A 24000-nucleotide genomic window follows, 5' to 3' on the forward strand; every position below is an offset into this window, starting at 1 on the left:
CTTCTCGGCCTCCCAAAGTGCTGGGATTACAGGCTTGAGCCACTGCACCCGGCCTATTGGACATTTTATTCATGCCCCTCTCAAATCTCAGAAAAGCCTTTTTAGATTTGTATTTAAGGTTTAAAAACTAACTTCTTTGATGAATTTTCTTTACTTTGTTTTTATATTGGCAACATTCACAAATTATGAAGCTATAAAAGGGACTTCATGTGCTGTTCATCTGATTGTTCGCAGACTCATCTCCACCAAATTATGCCAGCACTCCTTCCGGAGGACCACTAGTAATTTCACCAAAGGTTTTGTTATATCATGAGAGAAGCCGTGTTTCCCCAGGGTAGGAGAAACTGTTCAAAGCCAGAAGGTGAGTGTCCCTGTTGGCTCCTTATCACTTTCTAACTTTTCCCACTGGCCTCCTGGCAGCAATTCGCTGCCTTCTGTTCTTCCTCTCACCACTCCCTGCTTTAATAGTAGCCACACTTGACATCAACGTAGGAAAAGAACGCCAGCAGAAATCATGACTTTTTCCTCTCTCTTCCTCCAGTTACCTGCCAACCACACATTAATAGAACATTACTAATTAGCTGAAACTTTAATTTCTCTTGCATTGCTCATTAAAACAAGAAGAACACTAATAAACCCCACAGTTTGACCTTGGTTATAGAATCATAGTTTTCCCATGAGCATTAACATCCTTGGACCATGATTATTGGGATTATAGGAGTGAGTTGTTTGTGAAGGTGAGGGGGAGTGAAGGGAGATAGAGTGGAGTCAAAGCCAAATCATGAGGACCTTGGGGAGCTATTAAAAGATCTTGTTTAGAAGAATGTCATTGCCCAATTAGATTTTAGAAAGAAAATGACCGATTTACAGGAGATAGTAAGTACAATGGCAGGAGATGAATAAGGAGGGTGTTTCCCTAATTCAGAAGAATTTGTAGTGGCCCAAAGTAGAGTAATGGTGGCGGGAGAAGAAAGGAGTGGAGGAAATTGAGGGAGTATTTCAAGGTAGAATTCAATATACATTGCAAGATAGCAAGTTGTTAAGGTCAGGAACATTATAAGACAGGCTATTGTCCCGACACTCAGTTATTATTAAAATAAAATGTTATTTATTTATTCATTTATTTTGAGATGGAGTCTCACTCTGTCACCCAGGCTGGAGTGCAATGGTACAATCTCTACTTACTGCAACCTCCACCTCCCGGGTTCAAGCGATTTTCCTGCCTCAGCCTCCCGAGTAGCTGGGATTACAGGCGTGCGCCAGCACACCCTGCTACTTTTTTATTTTTAGTAGAGATGGGAGTTTCCCCATGTTAACCAGGCTGGTCTCAAACTCCTGACCTCAGATAATCTGCCCGCTTCGGCCTCCCGAAATGCTAGGATTACAGGTGTGAGCCACCGCGCCTGGCCATAACATGTTATTATTATTATCCGTTTAGAGAAATCTGTATTACTGATTCTCAGGATTGCTGTAGGATTTATATTTAGTGTGGCATTTCACAAATCATATGTCTTAGCTTAGGCTTGGAGCATAGCAAGTGCCCAATAGATGACTATTATTTAACCATTAGTATTAATTTTATAGAACTGGGAGCTTTTATATTTAATGTAAAATACATACAGATAATCACTAGGGTACTACTAGGCACAAATGTATACCACCATGAATTTAAAATTAAGGAAGAATTCAGGGTTTCTTAATCTCTACAGCAATCACATATATTGGACCAGATAATTCTTCGTTGGAGTTGATGGGAAAGTTGCTGCCCTGGGGTTGTACATTAGCATCCCTGGCTTCTTACTCAGTAGATGCTAGCAGCATACACATCCCAGTCAGAAATGTCTCTAGACATTGTGAAATGTCCCCTGGGAGGCAAAAACACCCCCAGTTGACAACTGCTGATTTCGATGCAAGAGAAGAAAATCCATGTATTAAGTGCTTATTATGAGCTGGGCATTAAGCTAGATGTTTTCACAGACATTATACAATATAATCCGAACAAAAGCCCAATGTTATTTATTTGACCTCCATATCCCCAGTTTACCTAGGAGAAAATCAAGGCTCAGAGAAGTTAAACAACTTTCTCAAGGTCCAGAGATCGTAAGTAGTAGCAGAGTGAACGTTCAAACCCAAGTCTATCTGACTCCCAAACCAAACATTGGCATGTATTACATCATAACTGAGTTCTTTAATTTGGGGAGACTTCTTTCTAAACCATCCAGAAGTTACTAATTTGAAAATATGTTGAAGTGTATTAGTTTATTAGATTGAGCACTGGAAAATATTCGATGCATCAATTTATTCCTAGTATTTCAACAATAGTCCCAAAAGGTGTCTAAAATGCATCCAAAATTTTGACCAGAAATGGAAAAAAGAAGAAATGTAATAATCTCTGAAAACTTTCAAATTGTAAAAATAAACGGAATGTTGCCTTACTAATCTTTACTACAAACTCATTAGGAAGGAGTATATTATTATCTTATTTTAAGATGATGAAACTGAGGCCCAGAAAGGTTAAGTAATTTACCCAAGATTATACAGCTAGTACATGGTGGAACTGGGTAGGCTTTGACCCAGGCTCCACAGTCCCTGCTGGAAACCACTGCACCTTACTAATGTTCAGGACAGGAAGTTGAACTGTCCAGCTCAGCTCATTCTCAGACTTGGTTTGAGCCTTGACCTCCCTTGTTCTACCCACCTGATCTAACTTGACCTCTCAAGTTTTCTGGGTTCTTCTCAACAGTTGCTCTAACCAGGCTGCCATCTCTTAACTAGTTTTGAGTTCCAGGCATTGTCCTATCTTTTCCCCACCTCTTAGGTGGGGTTCTTACATTTTTTATAGGACTTTTCAGCAGAACCTAGATAGATTTATATGGTCACCAATCAATCCAAACTAAAAAGAAGATCCAACACTGGCACTAAGCAACATCATGCATAAGTAACTGCACTTGTTCTTGGCTTCTTCCACTCTTCTTTTCAGCATTCCTTTTTCTCCTCCTGGCATCTTCTTAACCCTGACCATCCCAATGTCCTCTTTTTCTGCACACTTCCTTTCTTTCCACATGTTCTGGAGTCCCATTTCTGCGTGTTCCAGAGGTAAACTATTATATTCTCCCCACCGATTAATACATTAGCCATCTCAGGGTATTTCTTTTAAACTAGAAGATTATATTCAATGATGCTCTAATTATTGACTTTAACATCCTTGAATACATATGTGCGATCTGAGAAAACTTTTGAACGTTCCTCAAATTATGCTTCATAAAAACTCATTATTATGAATCAGTTTTGGGGACTGAGTTGTAAAAACAGGTTTTCTCCTCTCCTCTCACACACAACACAGAAGACTTTTTTGACCAAATGTGTGGGGCTTTTATGCAGCAGACACCAACTGTGTGTCTTCCAGTTGAATTTCTGCACCATCTACCTGGAGATCGCATCAGATCTTACAGGTTCGGAGCTCAATCCCACAAGACTGCCCCCCCACCCCACTTCTGATGCCAATTGCAAGCCCCAGGTTGTTTTACCTGTGCTTCTGACCAACTGGCTGTAAATTGGGGTCCCCATTACCCCCTCCCTGGACTTGAAATTTGCTAGAGTGGCACACAGACCTCAGTGAAACACTTTCATTTACTTTTTTTTTTTTTTTTTTTTTAATAAAGGATATGACAAAGGATACAGATGAAGATGCAGAGGGGAAGGGATGCAGAGCTTCCATGCCCTCCCCAGGGGTACTACCCTCCAGGAACTTCCATGTGCTCAGCTATCCGGAAACTCTCTGAACCCAGTCTTTTAGGATTTGTATGAAAGCTTTGTTACATAGGCATAATTGATTAAATCATTGGCCATTGGTCATCAGTTTAACCTTCAGGCCCTCTCCCCTCCTGGAAGTAGGGCTCCTGGGAAGCAGAAGTCCCAACCTTCTAATTTTGCCTTAGTGTTTTCGATGACCAGCCCCCATCCTGAAGCTGCCTGGGAGCTGCCAACCATCAGTCACACGAAAAGATGCTTATCACTTCGAAGATTCCAAGGATTTGGGGAGTTGTATGCCAGGAAATGAGGACTGGGACTAAATATATATTTCATAACATCACAGGGACGTCCATTAAACCCAAATAGTGTCATCAATATAAAGAATGGCTTCAAAAAGTGTATTATTATTGGCTCGTAGGTGGCCACTTGGTTCTGGTGTCTTCATGTGATCTCTGTCTATGTGCATATGTCTAGTCTCTGGCTTTCTTTGTCCTAGTCTCCTTTTGTTATAAAGATTTTAGTCATTTTGGATTAGGTCCCACCCTAATGACCCATTTTAGCTTAATCACCTCTTTAAATGCCCTGTTCCCACATACAGCCACATTCTGAGGGACTGGGAATTAGGGCTTGAACATACGAATTTGAGGGAGACACAATTCAGTTCATAACAAAAAGCTAACAAAAAAGTCAAACAAATATAAACTCCAGGGAATTGAAGGAAGTATAATCAAGGAAAACATGAAGCTGAATACATGGCTTAGCTCTGAATAGCGTATTTTGTCATAACAATATACCAGTGAATATTGATTTAACCAAAATTACAATACAACCGCATCAGGAGAATGGGGAATGGAAAGTATGCATGTGTGTGGTAGAAGTGAGGGCAGGAAAGAGAAAGAATTAAATGCTCATTTCCTTAGTGAAAATTCAATAGCTATTTTCTAGAAAAGAAAAATCAAGAAGTAGCAGCAATACCAGCAAGTGACTTAGAGAAAAGCTGATAAGTAACAAAAGATCACTTAAAATAATTGAAAATTGTTGCAACTGGGAAATGACAAGTGAGGGCAGATGTGCACAACCCTTGCTAACTTAGAGAATTAGCCAGTTCTTTCAACTAATATTATATGTTTATATAGCTATGTTAAGAACAACATGAAGAAAAGGAGTAAGGAGGTTGGGTCTTACTGTTTATTCTGTGACTACTGTGTGCAAGTTTCTTTGATTAGTACTTTACACTTGTCATCTCATTTATTTTTCATGCCAACCCCGGAAGCAGTCTGAAAGAATAAATACCCCATATTGTCTAAGAAGAACATCGTTTTAGAGATATTATGTGATTTGTTGTATATTATTAGCTGGTTAGTGATAGGACCATTGCTATACTCCAGTTCTCAGTTCCACATCGTTTTTTATTTTATTTTTTGAGATAGGGTCTCACTGTGTTGCCCAGGTTGGAGTGAAGTGGTGCGATCACAGCCACTGCAGCCTCACTTTCCCGGACTCAAGCATCCTCCCACCTCAGCCTCCCAAGTAGCTGGGACTACAGGCACACACCACCATGCATGGCTAATTTTAAAAATTTTCATGGAGATGTGGTCTGACTATGTTTCCCAGACTGGTCTTAGACTCCTGGCCTCAAGCAACCCTCTAATCATGGCCTCCCAAAGTACTGGGATTACAAGCATGAGCCACCTCACCTGAAAACATCTGTTAATTTAACAACTATCGTTTCCTGGTACTCTAACAGGAATCATTAGTGCAGATATTAGTACTATTCCTTTTACTTTTATCTTTCTAAACATTAATAAAAGATGTGATACACTTGTACCTTTTTGACTGTGTAGCATCTAAAACTCCTCCCCACAATTTGAGGATTTCTTGTCTAATAAGTCTTGGTGGCAATCAGAAACTACACCCCATTATACAAGATATTTGCTTTTCCAGACTTCTGGCAGGTAGGGCATGGATTCATGATCTTGATGCACCCACTCTGAACTTCTAATCAAGAACGAGTCATACAAAGAAGTGGAGACAGTTGAAAGTTAATTCTGGTGGTGGTAGAGATGGAGAGAAAAAATATTGCTTTCCATAGTAGTGGAAATGGTGGCAGTGGTGACAGTGGATGTGTCCAGTGGCTGGTGCTGGTGACACCAACTGTACAAGCCACTGCTTCTATTGTTAATTGTTTTTCCACAAACAGTGTTTGTGGAAAGTAGTTCTGTGACAAGGTTTTGACCATGGCTCCCTTTGATTTTGAGAACTTTCTGAACTTGATTCTCAAGCTCCATAATAGCTATCCAATATCTTTTCGATAAATTATTTTCTGCTTAAATCGGCCAAAGCATGCTTCTGTCATGTGAACTTCTGTTACCTTAACTAGTACTCATGCAAAGAAATATTCTTAGCCGTGGTGTCCAATAAACAGAAACTGACATTTTCAAATGAACAAAAGTAAAATACTAAACAAAATATTATCAACTTGCCCTCCTCAAATTTATAAATGGTGACTAATTACAATCCATTTTGGATTCACTGACAAAATGAAAATGTTGTATTTATGAGAAAATATTAGACTTTTAATTTACTTATTCTTCCACTCAGCAAACATTTGTTGAGCATCTACTATGTGCCAGACTCCATGCTAAGTTCTGGGGAAGAGCCACGAAGAAAATAGACAAAATCTCCGCTTTTATTGTAGTAGGGAAAGATTAAATAAATAATACATACAATGAGTAAATTATATATTATGACCTAAGTTGATAAGTGCTATGTGAAAAAAATGAAACTTGGAGATTGTGTTGTGGGATCTGGCTTCATCAGCCAGAAACCTCTATGGCCAGTGGTGCCTTTGCCTGAGTTTTGCTCTGGCCTGCTGGGCTGCTTCTGCCCAATCAGCCTGGAAGGCTGTGCTCAGCTCCTGCTACCAGCTTGGATCCCATGCCTGTCAAGGGTGAGCCAGGCACAGAGCACTGAGAGGCGTGTGAGCAAGTGTGGGGTCCAGTCGGCTATAGCAGGACAGGCAGCTCCAGGGGTTGGCATGGGCACCAGCTTCCTGTGAGGCTGTGGTTGCACCAGGTGTGTCATAAGCAGCTTCCACGACTGACACGGGAATGTGGCGTGGTATCCAGAAGTTTGAAGATGCCAGGAACTGCAGAACCCTAAAGAGGGTGTCACAGCCCTGGTTTGGGGAGCTCCTAGGTCTGGGTTTCCCAAAAGGCCTCAACTCTTCTCTCCTTCTCTCTTCTCTCCTCTCTTCTCTCCTTCTCTCTTGTCTCCTTCTTGTCACCCACAATGTGGCAGGCAAGGGGCGTGTTTTCAGCCCTGTTTGTGTTATGGCTCTTTTAGCCCGGCCATTCAGTGAGTCTCAAGTTCTTGTCCTACATCCAGGAAGAATGAGTTACACAGACAACTGGAGGGTATGCAAGACAAAGGGTAGCTTTACTGAGCAATAGACCACCTTACAGAAGACCTGCAGAGGGCATCTCCTGTCCATAGCAAGGGTGCCCTAACAAGTGTCCAGCTCTCAGCAGAGAAGATAGCTCCTCTCTGCAGCTGGTCATCCTGTTGTCTCCTCAAGTCTGACTGAGTTCAGGGCTTTTATGGGCCTTAGAGGGGAGGAAGTGCTTGCTGATTGGTTCATGGGCAGCCACAGGCAGGCTTGGAAAACGTACCGTAAGTTTTCACTCTGGTCCATGGGACTGAAAGCCCAGCCCTCAGCCTTTAGGCCCTCTCTAACTTGAAGGCGGGGCTTCACTGGGGACCTGCTACCTTCTGCCCAGGAGCCTGTGTGCCTCCTGCCACTGTTCATGGAGCTCAGGTGGTTCATGTCAAGGGGCACCTGCAGGTCAGTGCCCAGCTGCCCTCAGCTCCTCTTTAGCCTCCCTCCCACACTTCTTGGTGCCCAAAGTCTGGAGGGGCCGAGGTGGCAGGGAGCTGGCAGACCAGCATTGCTTGAGTGTGTGTACCCCAGCCAGGTTGTGACAGCTCCCGGGCTAGGGCTCAACTTTGCTCTGTTATCGGAGTGGGTGCTGACAGCAGGGAGAAACCAGACAGCAGGAGGAGGCACTTCTGAGCCTGCAGGTGTAAGAGGGGCCTTCCTGGGTGCAGGGAGATGCCTGGATCCACAGTGGCAGTTTGGGCAGCTGCAGCTATGCCTGGGAGGATGGGGCTCCTGCCTACTCCCAGCTCCCAAGAGCATAGGGGTACCCAGGTTGCAGCCATGGCTTGGGCAGCTGCAGTTGTGGCTGGGGAGCTCCCGCCGTCTCTGTGGAATATGGCACCACCCAAGTCCCAGCTCTGCTTTGGAACCCCTCTCTGCCCCCCACTCCATGCCCAACCACACTGCTCCTCCACCGGTGGGTGACTTGGCCTGGCCCCATTGCGGCAGCTCCCAGGGTGACAGGCTCTGGTGGGGTCCCCAGGGTTGGGCTCCAGGACCTTTCCACCTCCCCTCCATGTTTTCCTGGCTGTGTCTTCAGCTGGGTAATCACAGGTTCCCAAGATATGGCAAGGAGTGAGGTTAAGGCCACACTGGAGGCTCTGGGCCTGGGAGCGGGTCCTGCCTGGCTGTGCGAGGGTGGAGGCGGTACAATTGGATGGGGGGCACCACTGCTGCTCCCACAGCTGCTTCTGCTGCCACTGTCCACACCTCCCTGGTGCAGCTGGTGTAATGTCAGCAGCTGCTCCAAACGGCCTGCCGCCGCCATCAATTGGAAGTGGTAGAGTGAGGTGGTGTTACATTTTAGTGGGGTTGGACAGAGTAGGCCTTATGGAGGAGGCAATGTTTGAACAGACTGTTGATGACAGGGAGGGAGAGGGCCACTGGAATATCTGTAGGAACAGCACTGGGGACAAGCCAGTGCACAGGTCCCGAGACAGTGTAGTGCCTGGGGTGGCTAAACCAGAATGAGCCAGGGAGAGATGGCAGGTAATAAGGTCAGAGAGAGAACCAGAGGCCCAATGTGTATAGGACCTTGTTGGTTACTGTAAGAAGTTGGCTGAATATAACAGAAAACCATCAGAGGTTTTGAGCAGAGGAGTAACATGTTTTCACTTAGGTTTCCACAGATCACTCTGCTGCTGTATTGAATGATTCTCAGTGGAGGTGGGGGGGAATTTTGCCCCGAGGGAGCATTTGACAATATCTGGAAATATTTTGCTTGCCACTCCTGGGGAGCATCTCCTGGCATTAATGGGTAGAGGCCAGGGATGCTGCTAAGCACCCTAAAATGCACAGGACATACTCCACCACCAAGAATTATCCAGGTCATTCCGGGCGCGATGGCTCACGCCTGTAATCCCAGCATTTTAGGAGGCCGAGACAGGTGGATCACGAGGTCAGGGGATCGAGACCATCCTGGCTAACACGGTGAAACCCCATCTCTACTAAAAATACAAAAATATTAGCTGGGCGTACTGGCGCGTGCCTGTAGTCCCAGCTACTCAGGAGGCTGAGGCAGGAGAATGCCGTCAACTGGGGAGGCGGAGCGTGCAGTGAGCCGAGATAGCTCCACTGCATTCCAGCCTGGGCGACAGAGCCAGACTCCGTCTCAAAAAAAAAAAAAAAAAAAGAATTATTACAATAGTAGCAAGGTTGAAAAACCTTAGGGGCAAAGACGCATACATACACCGGTGATTAAACGACATGATGAAATTCTGAAAAATTCTGTACTTATGTGTTAATTAAAACAGTATGTTATTGTATGTTTAGTACTGAAATTCCAGTATGCGCTAAATTTACATAGAACATGAAACATTAGTTGGGAAGCATTTTAATAATATACCCTGAATTATATAGGAGTAATAAAAGAAACATTTCAACATACTTTTAAAATTTCTAAGTTTATTTTTATGGTGTTCTTATCCAATAAATTAAAGCAATGCATTCATTTCTATCTTAGTTTAAAACATATACAGTACTTAAACAGTCCATACCTTAAAAATATTCAGAAGTAACTATTTTTAACCAATCCAGACTTTCATTCTCATGTTTTCCCCTCTCTTTTCCGACATACTAAAATATTTGCACCTGTTCTTTCCAAAAGTAGGGTTTTTTTGTTAAATCATTAAAAACTATAACTAGATATGTATTGTACATATCTTCAAATTTCACAACCATGCAGTGAAGTGTTATTTAGGTTATTTATATTCATTTGCTTTTAAAGAAGTTTTAAATATGGAGCAAAATACAATTTTTTCAACAAAGTTGACACCAAGGATATAATTAATATTGCCCTAAGGTAACAGAAACACATAAGAGCCCAAAATATATGGAATGTATGCTAATTCATTTTTTTTTTTTTAAATAGCTCTTACATCCCAGAGTGGAGTTTGTACTGCTCTAAATAGTTTTTTGGAACAAGGTATTGTATGTATAAATGAATAAACAAATACATATACCCAAACTTAATAAACAAATAAATCCGATTAAAGAGGCCAACAGAAATTCCATGATACAAAGCACGTTGTAAATCTACTGAAAAAGTATGGCCATTCAAATAATTATTTATCAAATATTTGTAACAGCACATTAAAAATAATTATTTCAATTTTCAAAGTATGATTTGCTAATTTTATAAACCAATATTTCTTCCTAAAATACATACATTTGTGCTATTTGCTGAATTCTCAATATGCGCTTCATGTCTAGGAGCTTGGAAATCATAACAGCATAGAAGATTGAGCCTAAGACATTTCTTAAAACATTTACTCTTTATTTTTATTTTATTTTTTCTTAAGTTCTGGGATACATGTGCAGAACGTGCAGGTTTGTTACATAGGTATACATGTGCCATGGTGGTTTGCTGCACAGATCAACCTGTCATCTAGGTTTTAAGTCCTGCATGCATTAGGTATTTGCCCTAATATTAAAGCATTTATTCTAATCTGACCATTCTCTAGTCAGTTAGTGTGAGTGATGTTACTATAAATATTTCAATTATTCTTTACATAATGATGTTTGTAGACAATGACTTTGCCAGAAGTGTCTTTTTATGTAAACTTCATTTATAAAATTTGTTAACTATTGGTTTTTGCTGCACAGCAGAAACCCAGATTCCATTTTGAATAGTTGTTTGGTGAGGCATTAGACAGGTTCTTCATCGAGACGAAATGAAATATACCAAGCTACTGTTGTACTTCCAGAAATAGAAGGCTATTAACATTGTGGCATCAATATTATGAATGCATAGTCATTATTGGACAGCCATAAAAGAAAATTTTTGAAGTGATGAGCAAAGACAGAAGGTGATTATATGTATGTGCCATATAAATTGTTGTGTAAAATATAGATCACTTAGGTCATTTTTCTGAGCCAAACTCAACCTTTCATAAGAGACTGGAAAGAAGGAATTCATGGACCTGAAATTCTCTGGGTCAGACTTGTTAGAGAATGAAACGAGGAAAGGAGACTTTAGACCTAAGAGCAGCTGCCTCCCACTAATTATGTCAGCAGGTGTTAGGAAAACGTGATCTCAATAAGGAGGAGATGCAGCACTAATGAATATCTACGCAATATGAAGCTAAACAAGCCCTCAGAGCATAATGAAAGAAGTAGAGTTGCCAAAGCAAACCTAGGAAAGTTAGGACGTTGGAGGTCCTTAGAAATAAACTTGTGCATTTTCATCAGCTAGTTCACGTTTGGACCAGAAGCTCAAGTTTTATCACCCACTAGATAATGATGTGCAGAAATACGCACCCTTCCAGCATAATAGGCTTCAAATTTACCAAATTACATTCATTGTCTTCAAAGACAACTGTGTTGTCTCATTCCAGGCAGCTAGCAAATACAGTGTATTTGCTAGGAGCAGAGCCACTCCCTTTACCCCTCCTAATTTTATCACTAGAGCAGGGATCATCACATTTATTGTTAAATTCTGTAGCAGCCTAATACAAGTACAGAATAAGCTGTATCCAAGTAGGATGCTTTGGGCTCCAAGTAACTTTTAAGCCCAAATCAAATTGGCAAATAAAGAAAGTTCATTAATTGTCTCACATATCACCAAGTGCAGAAGTTGTGATAGCCTTAGTCTTGGCATCTCCATGAATCTCCGGGCTCTGCCTTTCTCTAAGTATTGGATTCATCAAGTTCATAGGATAGTTAGTTCCTGCCTTCATATCCAGGTAAGAAAACATCCAGAAGCAAAAGTACTCTTCAAAAGTACTCCCTTTTAGGAATAAGAAAGCCTCTCCCAGGAACCTCTCAGCAAATGTGCCCTTGTCTCTATTACTGTTGAGTTAGATGCCTGTTCATTGACTAGTCACTCACCAGAAGAGTGGGATTATTCTGGTTGGCTTAGTTCAGGATCCACCCATGGACCTGGGTGGGGCCACCTACTTGAGTAGAATGCAAGAGGAGTATGTACCAAAACTCAAACCCAAATTCTGTTGGACAGGAAGAAGGAACGAATGGACATGAGTGGACAACAAATAATGACCTCATATACTTCAATAAATATTGTGGATTGAATAAGTGAATAAACAAAAAAATGCATTCCCTTTGTTTAACTCCTTTTACCTTATTTTTTCCTGAATAGAGGGTAGCTAAAATATTCACTAATGTAAGAATAATGCTGGTCAGGAAATCAGATCATTCTTAACAATGTGTTATAACTCTAAATATATTCATATCTCAGGGTTAATGTTTTTCACAAATCTCTGTATCATTTCCACAGTGGCACAGTTTCCTCTTAGTGGTCAATCTAGTATAATCTAGATTTTAAAGAAAACTCATAATTAAAACTTTATGTATGAACTTTGATGAAATATTATAATAGTTAATATGCCTGTTAGAGTTTGGGATCTGAATAAGACTTTAATTTTTGATGGGATATGAATACTTAGGTAGCTTAGCACCCAGTCAATTATTGATCAACAAGAAAACTCACATTAGCTCATTTACTTATCCCACCACCACTCAAAAGCTGTTTTGGGTATGAAATCCTTTCAGTACTACATGGACTAAACAAGTCTCTTTTATAAAGAACAAATTAAGTGACAGTGATTTTAGAAATGTGAAAGGAAAATAAATCTCAGGATTCCAATAGCACTAAACCAAAGGGAAAAATCAAACTAGGAATTACTTAGGTCAAACCTCCCTCCCATTCTATTCCTAAAAAAGATAGCTACTAAGATTTCAAAAAAAGCTACATAGCTCTCTCACAATTTGTCCACAAGGAAATTCTTTGGGGACAAAGGACACAGAACTCAAAGTCCTTCCTCGGCTCACTGAGATAGATGCATATCTGATTGCTTCCTTTGGAAAGGCTTATCAGGAACTCAAAAGAATGCAGCCATTTGTCTTTTATCTACCCATGACCTGGAAGCCCTCTTCAGGTCACAGGTGGAAAATTGATTGATGTCTACTCTCCCTAAAATGCATAAAACCAAGCTGTGCCTGGACCACCTTGGGCCCATGTTGTCAGGACCACCTGAGGCTTTGTCATGGGCACGTGTCCTTAACCTTGGCAAAATAAACTTTCTAAATTGATTGAGACCTGTCTCAGATACTTGGGGTTCACAGAAATAATATAGTTGGTTGCATATAAACAATCCAGCACAAGAAAAAAATTCAGCCTTTTGTTGTATTCCTTTCCTGCCCCACCCCTTCAAAAACAAAAGAAAGTAAAACAGTTGATGGCGCATGCGATCCCTTTCTAAGCGCAGATGCATCTGCAAGTCCATTTTGTGAATATTCAATGAGTAGTTGGAAGTCAGATGATACCCATTCCCAGAAATATTCCAAAAAAATTATAAAATCCCTAGTTATACCTCTCCCTTCTAGACATTTGTACATGTTCTTTCCCTCCAAACTGGACACCATTGAACACCACAGGAACACACACTAAAAACAAAGATTAGTCACTTTTGCCATGCCTGATGATTTTCATCTTTTTCTGACGGAAGTCGCACATTGTGACTGAGGATAAGTTTTGGCTGTGTGTGTGTGTGTGTGTGTGTGTGTGTGTGTGTGTTTGAGACGGAGTCTCACTCTGTCACCCAGTCTGGAAGGCAGTGGCACAATCTTGGCTCACTGCAACCTCTGCCTCCCGAGTTCAAGCAATTTTCTTCTTCAGCCTCGCAAGCAGCTGGGATTAGAGGTGCCTGCCACCATGTCCAGCTAATTTTTGTATTTTAGTAGAGACGGGGTTTCACTATGTCGGCCAGGCTGGTCTTGAACTCCTGACCTCGTGATCCACCCACCTCATCCTCCTAAAGTGCTGGGATTACAGGCATTAGCCACCACGCCTGGCCAGCAGTATGTTTTTTAAAACGTTTTGAATTTTATGCCCTAAAGTAGTGTGTGCACTTTCCAGCTGTTAGCTGCCTGGGTCTTGAAGATATTTGTGTTTGTTCTCCTAGAAATTATTTCAAGCTTATGAGATTTATGCTTATAGTTAATACCAAATCACTTTCATTTTCCATTTTCCACTTAGTTGGTGTTTTAAAAGACTAAGAATGAAATAAAATATTGAAATATTTTTATAAACATGGCTGTTTATATCAGTGCTGAGATCTGGACGTACTACTTGACAGGCAGATGACTACTAAACACTCAAATTATTTCTTTTGTCAGCTAGTGTTTGAAAGTCTACATTCAAAATGCTAAGATTGGGTTATCAATATACTGTATAATGAACAAATACAAGCTGTCGGAAGATGAATTTTTGAAAGTTGCAAACAACCTAGTCACCAGCTTACTGTAATGATTGTCTGGGTTTGAATTTTAGTTCAGTCTTGCTCTTTTGCTTGGAAAAAGTTTTGAGTCCAGCACTCAGGCTCTCACTGTGAGGGAGGAGTGGGAGAGCACTGCCTCCTTAACCCTGGCCTTTAAGAGAAGCTTCAACAGCCACACTTGGTGATCTTGAGACATGCTCCCTCATTCGGAGGCATGATGGCCTGGTGCCTGACACTTCCTGAGGAAGTTAAATCAGCTTGGATAGTGTATTAGTCCATTTTCACACTGCTATAAAGAACTACCCAAGACTGGGTCATTTATAAAGAAAAGAGGTTTAACTGACTCACAGTTCCACATGGCTGGGAAGGCCTCAAGAAACTTATAGTCATGGTATAAGGCAAAGCAAGGCACCTCTTACATGGTGGTAGGAGAGAAAGAGCATGAAGGAGGAAGTGCCGCTTTAAAAACCATCAGATCTCATGAGAATTCATTCACTATCATGAGAACAGTATGAGGGAAACTGCCCCCATGATCTAATCACCTCCTACCAGGTCCCTCCCCTGACACATGGGGATTACAATTTGAGATGAGACTCAGGTGGAGACACAGAGCAAAACCATATCATTTTGCCTCTGTCTCCTCCCAAATCTCATGTCTTTCTCACATTTCAAAACATAATCATGCCTTCCCAACAGTCCCCCAAAGTCTTAACTCATTCCAGCATTCACCCAAAAGTCCAAGTCCAAAGTCTCATCTGAGACAAGGCTAATCCCTTCCACCTATGAACCTGTAAAATGAAAAGCAGTTTACCTATTTCCAAGATACAATGGAGGTACAGGCATTGGGTAAATGTTCTCATTCCAAATGAGAGAATTTGTCGAAAACAAAGGGGCCACAGGCCTCACGCAATTCTGAAACCAGGTGGGGCAGTCAGTCATTAAATCTTAAAACTCCAATATCTCTTTTGACTCCATGTCTCATACCCAGGGCATGCTCATGCAAAAGGTGTGCTCCTATGGCCTTGGGCAGCTCTGCCCCTGTGGTCTTTCAGGGTACAATCCCAGAGATGCTTTCATGACCTGGCATTGAGTGCCTATGGCTTTTCCAGGCACATGGTGCAAGCTGTTGGTGAAGCTACCATTCTGGGGTCTGGAGGAAAATGGCTCTCTTCTCACAACTCCACTAGGCAGTGCCCCAGTGGGGACTTTGTGTGGGGGCTCCAACCTCACATTTCCCCTCTGCATTGCCCTAGTGGAGGTTCTCCGTGAGATCTCCACCCCTGCAGCAGACTTCTGCCTAGACATTCAGGCATTTCCATATATCCTCTGAAATCTAGGTGGTTTCCAAAGCTCAACTCTTGTCTTCTGTGCACCTGCAGGCCCAACACCATGTGGAAGTCGCCAAGACTTGGGGCTTGCACCCTCTGAAGCAACGGCTCAATCTGTACCTTGGCACCTTTTAGCAGCTGGAGCTGGAGTGGCTGGGAAGTAGGGCATCAAGTCCTGGGGCTGCACAGAGCGGCAGGGCCCTGGGCCTGTGATGCCCTGAAGATCTCTGACATGCCCCAGAGACATTTTCCCCATTGTCTTGGCTATTAACGTTTGACTCCTTGTTACTTATACAAATTTCTGTGACTGGCTTGAATTTCTCCCCAGAAAATGGGGTTTTCTTTCTTACCTAACAGTCAGGCTGCAAATTTTCTAAGCTTTTATTTTCTGCTTCCCTTTTCAATAAAAGTTTCAGTTTCAGATCATCTCTTTGTGAATGCATATAACTGAATGCTTTCAGAATCAGCCAGGTTAAGTCTTGAACACTTTGCTGCTTAGAAATGTCTTCCACCAGATACTCTAAATCATTTCTCTCAAGTTCAAAGTTCCACAGGTCTCTAGGGCAGGGGCACAATGCCACCAGTCTCTTTGCTAAAGCATAGCATGAGTGACCTTTACTCCAGTTTCCAATAAGTTCCTCATCTCCATCTGAGATCACCTCAGCCTGGACGTCACTGTCCATATCACTATCAGTATTGTGGTGAAAACCATTCAACAACTCTTTAGGAAATTCCAAACTTTCCCATGTCTTCCTGTCTTCTTCTGAGCCCTTCCAAACTGCTCCACCAACGTCTGCCTACTACTCAGTTCCAAAGTTGTTTCCACATATTCAGGTTATCTTTACAGCAGTATCCGACTCTGCCAGTGCTAATTCTCTGCATTTGTCCATTTTCACACTGCTATAAAGAGCTACCTGAGACTGGGTAATTTATATAGAAGACATATTTAATTGACTCACCATTCCACATGGCTGGGAAGGCCTCAGGAAACTTACAATCATGACAGAAAGTGAAGGGGAAGCAAGGCACATCTTACATGGTAGCAGATGAGAAAGGGAGCAATGGAGGAAGTGCCACTTTAAAAACCATCAGCTATTGTGAGAACTCACTCACTATCATGAGAACAGCATGGAGGGAACCATCCCCATGATCCATCACCTCCAATCATATCCCTCCTTCAACATGTGGAGATTACAATTTGAGATGAGATTTGGGTGGAAACACAGAGCCAAACCACATCTGGTAGCAACTGGGAGGTACCAACCCTCTTGGCTTCTGATTGCAGGACAAAGATATGTGAGTCTGAGGACTAGGTATGCTGTCCTGGGGCATTGTATAAGGGATTCTGCACATGAGGGTGATTTGCCAAGGCCAAAAGACCCTCAGTTGTAAGTAGCCCTGGGATAAAGGTGAGGTGAGCCAGGAGTGGCCAGTGAAGAGGAGTCAGTGTTGGAGAAGCCTAGCAGAGGAACTTCTGAATAAGCCATAAAGGGAACGATCAACTTTGAACATCTGTTAGTACTACAGGATACAAAGCAGAGAACTTTGCTTCTCCCTTGCCTTTTTCCTACCAGTACACCACCCCATTCCATACCAAACCTGGAGAAGGCTAAAGTGGAGATAAGAAGGAAGGAAAACAGCCAACCATGGCTTTCTAGTTAATAAAGAAGGTAGGTGGCCATCTGCAGTCAGCCATAGCTGGATATAGATGGGGGCTTATCTCATTTGTGATTGAAGATTGACAGTTGGCTATTATATTCTCATTTATGAACTGGGACTATGACTATGACTCAATGGGCTGTAAGATTTTGTATTACCTAAGAGAGATGAAAAAGGTTATGGGGCTGCCTGGGTTTTCTTTCAGGGGCCTAAGTAGGAATAGCTTCCACTAAGTGGATTTGATAGGACATGGGAGACAAAAGTAAAATTGCAATTTGATAGCACCTCACAGATTGTCCTTATTCAATGTATCTCGTGTGTGTATATGTGTATGTATACCAGATAAATATATATACACACATACATATATATACACACACACCAGACATATATGTACCAGATATATGTGTTTTATATTGGTTTCTTAGCTGAATTTAAATTTTAAGCAAAAAATATTAATACTTTTAAAGATTAGCTCTATTAGGAACATAAAATTAAGATAGTAGTTTAATTTTAGTAATTGAAAGATAAAATACAACACTACCTTGTTATGATGAAGCCATAAGTATTTTAATTTTTTAAACCTAGAAAGATCAATGACCTCTGTCAGTTCCCTGGAAAGAAAAAAAAATGTGAACATTAGCAACAATCAGTTCACACGTAGGTAAGACTGGGCATGTAGTTAGTATGGCTTCGTAGTAACTAGAAGGGTCTCTCTCTCTTTGTCGTTTCAAAATTGTTGGCACACTCACCTGCTTATTTTATAAATTCCATCATTATAACTTCATTCATTTGGATTAAGATTTTGTCAGCTAGTTAAAGCAAATACTTGAAGGGGAGCACTTTACCACATTAGCAAAAATTAACACCTCCTTATGACTGAATTTATTGGAACTTTAATTCAAAACAAGTTTTACTGGGGAGAGGACAAAGGAAAAAAGTGAAGCTAATACTGGACTTTCAAGTAAATGTGGGAAACGTAGCTGGGTCCTGTTTCAATATCATCTGTGGATTATTACTGTGGGGCAATAACCTTGAAGTATTTGGCCAGACTGGACTCTGATGGAAACTGCAGGACACCAAGAGACAGACACTGTGTGAAATATGAATTTAATCTAATATGCCATTCATGTTCAAAGTTTCCCTGTTGTTCCTACATTTCTTTTGGTTTTTTTAAATCCTGTATCCCATTAACATTCATGCATTGCATTTGGGGTGATGTAATCTTTGAGTCTTTTTAAAGGTAATCATCTGCTTTCCTTAATTCTCCCTTTATTTATTAATTATAGGATTAAAATATTACCTACTTTTCTTGAATGGTATGAGATTCCACCTATTCAAGTGGTCTTGGTTCTTGTTCCTAAGGCAGCTCACTTATCAAAGGGGCTGATGTGGGTTTGGGAGAGGGCACTGTCTGAGATAGTTGGTCATTTGATTGATGTGGCCTGGAGTAGTTGGATCTCTTATTTCTCAGGGCAGAAATTGTGGAACCCAAGTATGTATACATATACATATCTGTTTATTTATCAAATGCTTATAGATCACATATCATTATCTGTTTATTTATCAAATTCTTATAGATCATGTATTGTGTGCCAGATACTTTTCAAAGCATAAAAATATCAATATTTACTATTATTACAGATATTAATTCATTTATGGTAAAATTTTATCACAATTATTTTAACCTTGGGACGCTGAAGGAATAATATTTTCTAATTTTATAAAACATACATTTTTTGAAAGCATGCAAACATTTCTAAACAAAATAAACCTTTTCACTAACTTTTATATTGAAAATGTCAAACCTGAGAAAAGATGAATGAATAGTACAATGACCACTTGTATACCCATCAGAATTTTTAACATATTGTCACACGCTTATCCTATCTATCTAATTTATTGTTTATTGGTTGATAATTTTCTTGGTGAATCATTTGAAAATAAAGTTGCAGGCTTATTGCAGGTGTCTCAGCTTAAGGAGTTCATCTTGTGTATCTCCTATATCAGGGCATTGTCCTGCATAACCAAGATACCATCCTCACACCTAAGAAGATGAAATGGAATTCAGTAATTTAATCTAATATGCCTTTCATGTTCAAAGTTTCCCTGTTGTTCCTACATTTCTTTTGTTTTTTTTTTAAATCCTGTATCCCGTTAACAGTCATGCATTGCATTTGGGGTGGTGTAATCTTTGAGTCTTTTTAAAGGTAATCATCTTCTTTCCTTTTTCTCCCTTAACATTAGCTTTTTGGGCTGGGCATGGTGGCTCATACCTGTAATCCCAGCACTTTGGGAGGCTGAGGTGGATGGATCACCTAAGGTCAGGAGTTTGAGACCAGTCTGGCCAACATGGTGCAACCCCGTCTCTACTAAAACTACAAAAATTAGCCAGGTGTGGTAGCACATGCTTGTAATCCCAGTTACTTGGGAGACTGAGGCAGGAGAACCACTTGAACCCAGGAGACGGAGGTTGCAGTGAGCCGAGATCGTGCCGTGGCACTCCAGCCTGGGTGACAAGAACAAAACTCTATCTCAAACAAACAAACAAGCCATAAAACATTAGCTTTTTGGGGAGTCCAGGATAACTGTCTGGTAGAATGTCTTACATTATTGATTTTTGGATTGTTTCCTAATGATCAAATGCAAGGAAGATCATGTCTACTTCTCAATTACGTGGGTGGTAATTACTGAATCACATAAGGATCCAAATGATGTCAGTCTGCCCCAGTCTTGATGAAGCTAAATTCAGTCATTTGGTTAAGAGGGTATCTGCCAGTTCTCGCCACTATAAAAGTACAAATTTTATAATTGGAAAGTCATACATGAGGCGAATATCTGAGATCATGTGTATATCTTGCTCCCTGACAACTCTTTACTCAATCGCTTTAGCTTCAGTTGATGATCCTTATCTGAGCCAATAGATTCAGGATTATAAAATGATTTTCCTAATGTTCTTATGCTTTTTACATTATTAGCTGCTATTCTTATGTAATGAACATCTGTTCCCTCCTCTTCTATTTCATTCATTCTCCTCCCCATCTTCCCTGAATTTTCAAGTTTTTTTTCCTAATCCTTTATCACTTAAAACAATGATCAAATTCTCCCTTATAAAAGACATTTCAAGCAGAATCGTGTGTCTCTTTGATATGTACCATTAGTTTTTGAGCACTTCCCTGGCACAACAAAATGTTTCAGACTCTTCCAAAACAACTTTTGTTTTTTTCTTTTTTAGAAAGGGTTTGGTTCTGTTGCCCAGGCTGGAGTACAGTGGCTCCATCTCGGCTCACTGCAACTTCCACCTCCTAGGTTCATAAGATCCTCCTACCTCAGCCTCCTGAGTAGCTGGGACCACAGGTGTACACCACCATGCCTAGCTAATTTTTTGTAGAGACAGGATTTTACATGTTGCCCAGGCTGGTCTCAAACTCCTGGGCTCATGTGATCCACCTGTCTCAGCCTCTCAAAGTGTTGGGATTACAGGTGTAAGCCACCGCGTCTGGCCTCAAAGCAACTTTTAGTAGGAAATTTGTACAAATAATAATACATTCTCCCCTCTCACTGTAGATATGTAGCTTATTTCAGGGAAAGAGTACTTGGACCTTGGGGCACCGTAACTATTGCATTGGGTGATAGTGAGAGTATGTTAACTTCATCTGTTCCTACGATAAATAATAAAGAAATCATTACATGGCTACATTAGAGTATCTCATGCCCCACTCAGAGGATTTCCCATAAAAGTTATTTTATTTTATTTTATTTTATTTCATTTTATTTTATTTTTTGAGACTGAGTCTCGCTCTGTCTCCCAGGCTGGAGTGCAGTGGTGTGAAAGTTGTTTTAATACACTAAAACTTTAAAGTATTAACTGTGTCAAGTTACTGTCATTAATTTTTTTGTAGCAGTAATATCAATGTTGAATTTTCATTGATTAGGTAATACAATAAATTCATTTTTCATTTTAAAATTTAATTTAAAAAAATTTTATAAGCCCATATCTAATATCATATAAATTCACTTTTTAAGGGTACTCTAACTATTTCATGTCAGAAGGGTTTATTCTGCACATAAACCTGTCTGAAATCAATAACAAGCTGTTACATTATAAGGTGAGGCCAGTCGAAGGATAAGTGAGAGGTAATTCTACTAATGATGGCTATAACTCATGCTGACAATACTTGTCAACATCCTGTTACAATGTATGTTCTCCATGATCACTCAAGAACAAGTCAATAAGATGCTTTCATTTCCCAGAGTCAACAGAAACTTAGGCAAATAAATAACTCAGTATACCAGTGTATTGGCATCTGGACTGGGAAATAGTTGTTGTCCACAGCTGGATGAAATGGTAACTTAGTATCCTCAAAATGTAAAAGGTGTTATCCTTCCCATAAGGAGACCATTAATTACCTACTGTCAGGTGATCAATATCTCAAATTTTCTAGTATTTTAAAGTTACTCTTACTATCTACTTACTATAGTGATCAATAGTATACAATTGTTAAAATCATGAAAGATGCAATCTTTTGACCACATGAAGTATTTATTGTTATTTTAAAACCAACTGACCTATATCGAGTGGCTCAAAGCATGACCTTAAATGTGTCAGAATGCTTCACCATACGTGTTCCATACTAAATATATTTTTAAATATTTCAAACTTGTCATCAATGTATTCCTTTACTACCAAGAGATTCAGAGCCCTTACAAAGATAAACACTTTTCTCTGTACTGATAAACATAAATATTTATTTATAATAAAATATGTATAATAATAAAGGATTTCCCCAAATTGCTAGAAATAAAAGTGATTAAATTTGTTGATAAACTAAAGCATTTTCTTTACTGGAAGCCTATTTAAAATAATACACAGAATTCAGAGGCATTAAAAGCACAAAGGGGGACACAATGTAGGAATAGGGTCACCGTGCTTAAAATGCAAACTTCAGTGTCACTTACTGGCCAGTGAGAACTGTGGTATCAGAGTCTAATTTTATTTATAACTCCCTTTTCCTCCCATACCTGTGTTCTATCTCATTCTACTCTATAGAAAAACCCAATTTGTTGTTTGCCTCCTTGAGGAGTTCGAGTGGAATCAAAGAGGGCTGTTGATATGTGAGAGGGATTTTTCTACTTACCAGTAAAATTTGTATGGGGATAGGTAGAGGTTGTAGTACAATGGGGGTCATTATCATAGTATGTGGTATAAGGATTCCCAGTAATAGTAATAATATTAACCATACTAATGCTCATTGAGTGTTTACTGTGTGCCAGTAACTTTGACTAACTTTTAGTAACTCACCTAAGCTTCACAACAACCCTGAGAATGAGGTAGTATAATTATACCCAGGGAATAGCATTGCCAGATAAAATACAGGATATCGGGCTACATTTGAATTTCAGGGAAACAATGAATTTTCCAACTACTGTGTGGGACATACTTATATTAACTACAATTAAATTTATTGTTTCTATGAAATTCAAATTCAACTGGATGTCCTATATACTTATTTGTTAAACCTGACAATCCTAATAGGGAGGTTGTACGACATACCCAAGATCACCCAGCTGGAAGAGACAGAGCTGGGATTCAAACAGCTTGTCTCCATAATCTTTTTTTTTTTTTTTTAAATCAGTTTCAGTATTTTGTCTCTCCAATAGAAAACTGTGGACTCCAGGAAGTGGTAAAATAATTGGAGTGTGGTTGCCTACCCAGTCCTTGAGGGACAAAATGGAAAAGAACATTTGAATCTGTGAAACATTTTAACATGATCACGATAACATGATACTCTTTCATTTTTTTATGTTAAGTTCACTTACTTTTTAGAAAGGAACAGCTCGAAGACATCAGCATCCCTCTTGTGGCCACGTATCTTTAGTTGATCTTCAACTGCCTGATAACATATAATTAATCTGTCAAACTACATTCCAATGAACAAAAATGCTGAGGCATTTGCAGTCAATAACAATAATGTCTACAAGAAGATCAAAAGAAAGGTGAATATGGAGATAACCATCCTAAACTGATAAATTCCAACACTACAATTATATATTATTTACTCATTTTTGTGGTTGAATTTCATTATCCTTAATCCTAGGCACAGATGTTTAAATAATTTTTAATCAGAGAGAAAAAAATATGTATGTGTACATATACACCAAAAGCAAGTTTTTTATTCTCTATGAGGCAAGGTAATTTGGTCTTTAAAGAACTATTCTTAAATGTTTCTTTGAACATGAAGAATTAGTATTTGATAGGTTTCCTACAGAGGATTCGCCCAGTATAGGGTTGGAGGTGGAAAGAGTAGGATAAAATGTATGTTATTATAGGACATTCTTTTTGTGCCTATCACATTATGCTTGGCACCCAGTAAGTTCTCAAAAAATGTGAAATGAATGAATACATGTCATTTTTCTCTGAACAAATGAATAAATACATTTTCCCTTGCTTGGCAAGCAACAGTGACTTCATTTTCATGAGTTGCTAACATACTCATACTGTGCGAATTTTGGTAGAGAAGCAACTTTTATTCCCATAGCTCTGTTTTAAAAATAAAACTTTAGCAACAGCTGTTTAAATGCTTTG

The 24000-nt window shown here is 40.1% G+C and overlaps 1 protein-coding gene across 1 annotated transcript in view; it reads right to left on the minus strand.

Moving 5' to 3' along the window:
• The window catches only part of LRRC72 (leucine rich repeat containing 72), a 53682-nt gene that overhangs the window by 24423 nt on the left and 5259 nt on the right, over positions 1 to 24000 (minus strand). The window contains 2 exon segments of the mRNA XM_017889060.1: positions 17959 to 18028; positions 23235 to 23308. Coding sequence (XP_017744549.1) covers positions 17959 to 18028; positions 23235 to 23308 — 144 coding nt within the window.

The sequence above is a fragment of the Rhinopithecus bieti genome, unplaced genomic scaffold, assembly GCF_001698545.2.
Source record: "Rhinopithecus bieti isolate Rb0 unplaced genomic scaffold, ASM169854v2 scaffold_16834, whole genome shotgun sequence".
Taxonomy (NCBI): domain Eukaryota; kingdom Metazoa; phylum Chordata; class Mammalia; order Primates; family Cercopithecidae; genus Rhinopithecus; species Rhinopithecus bieti.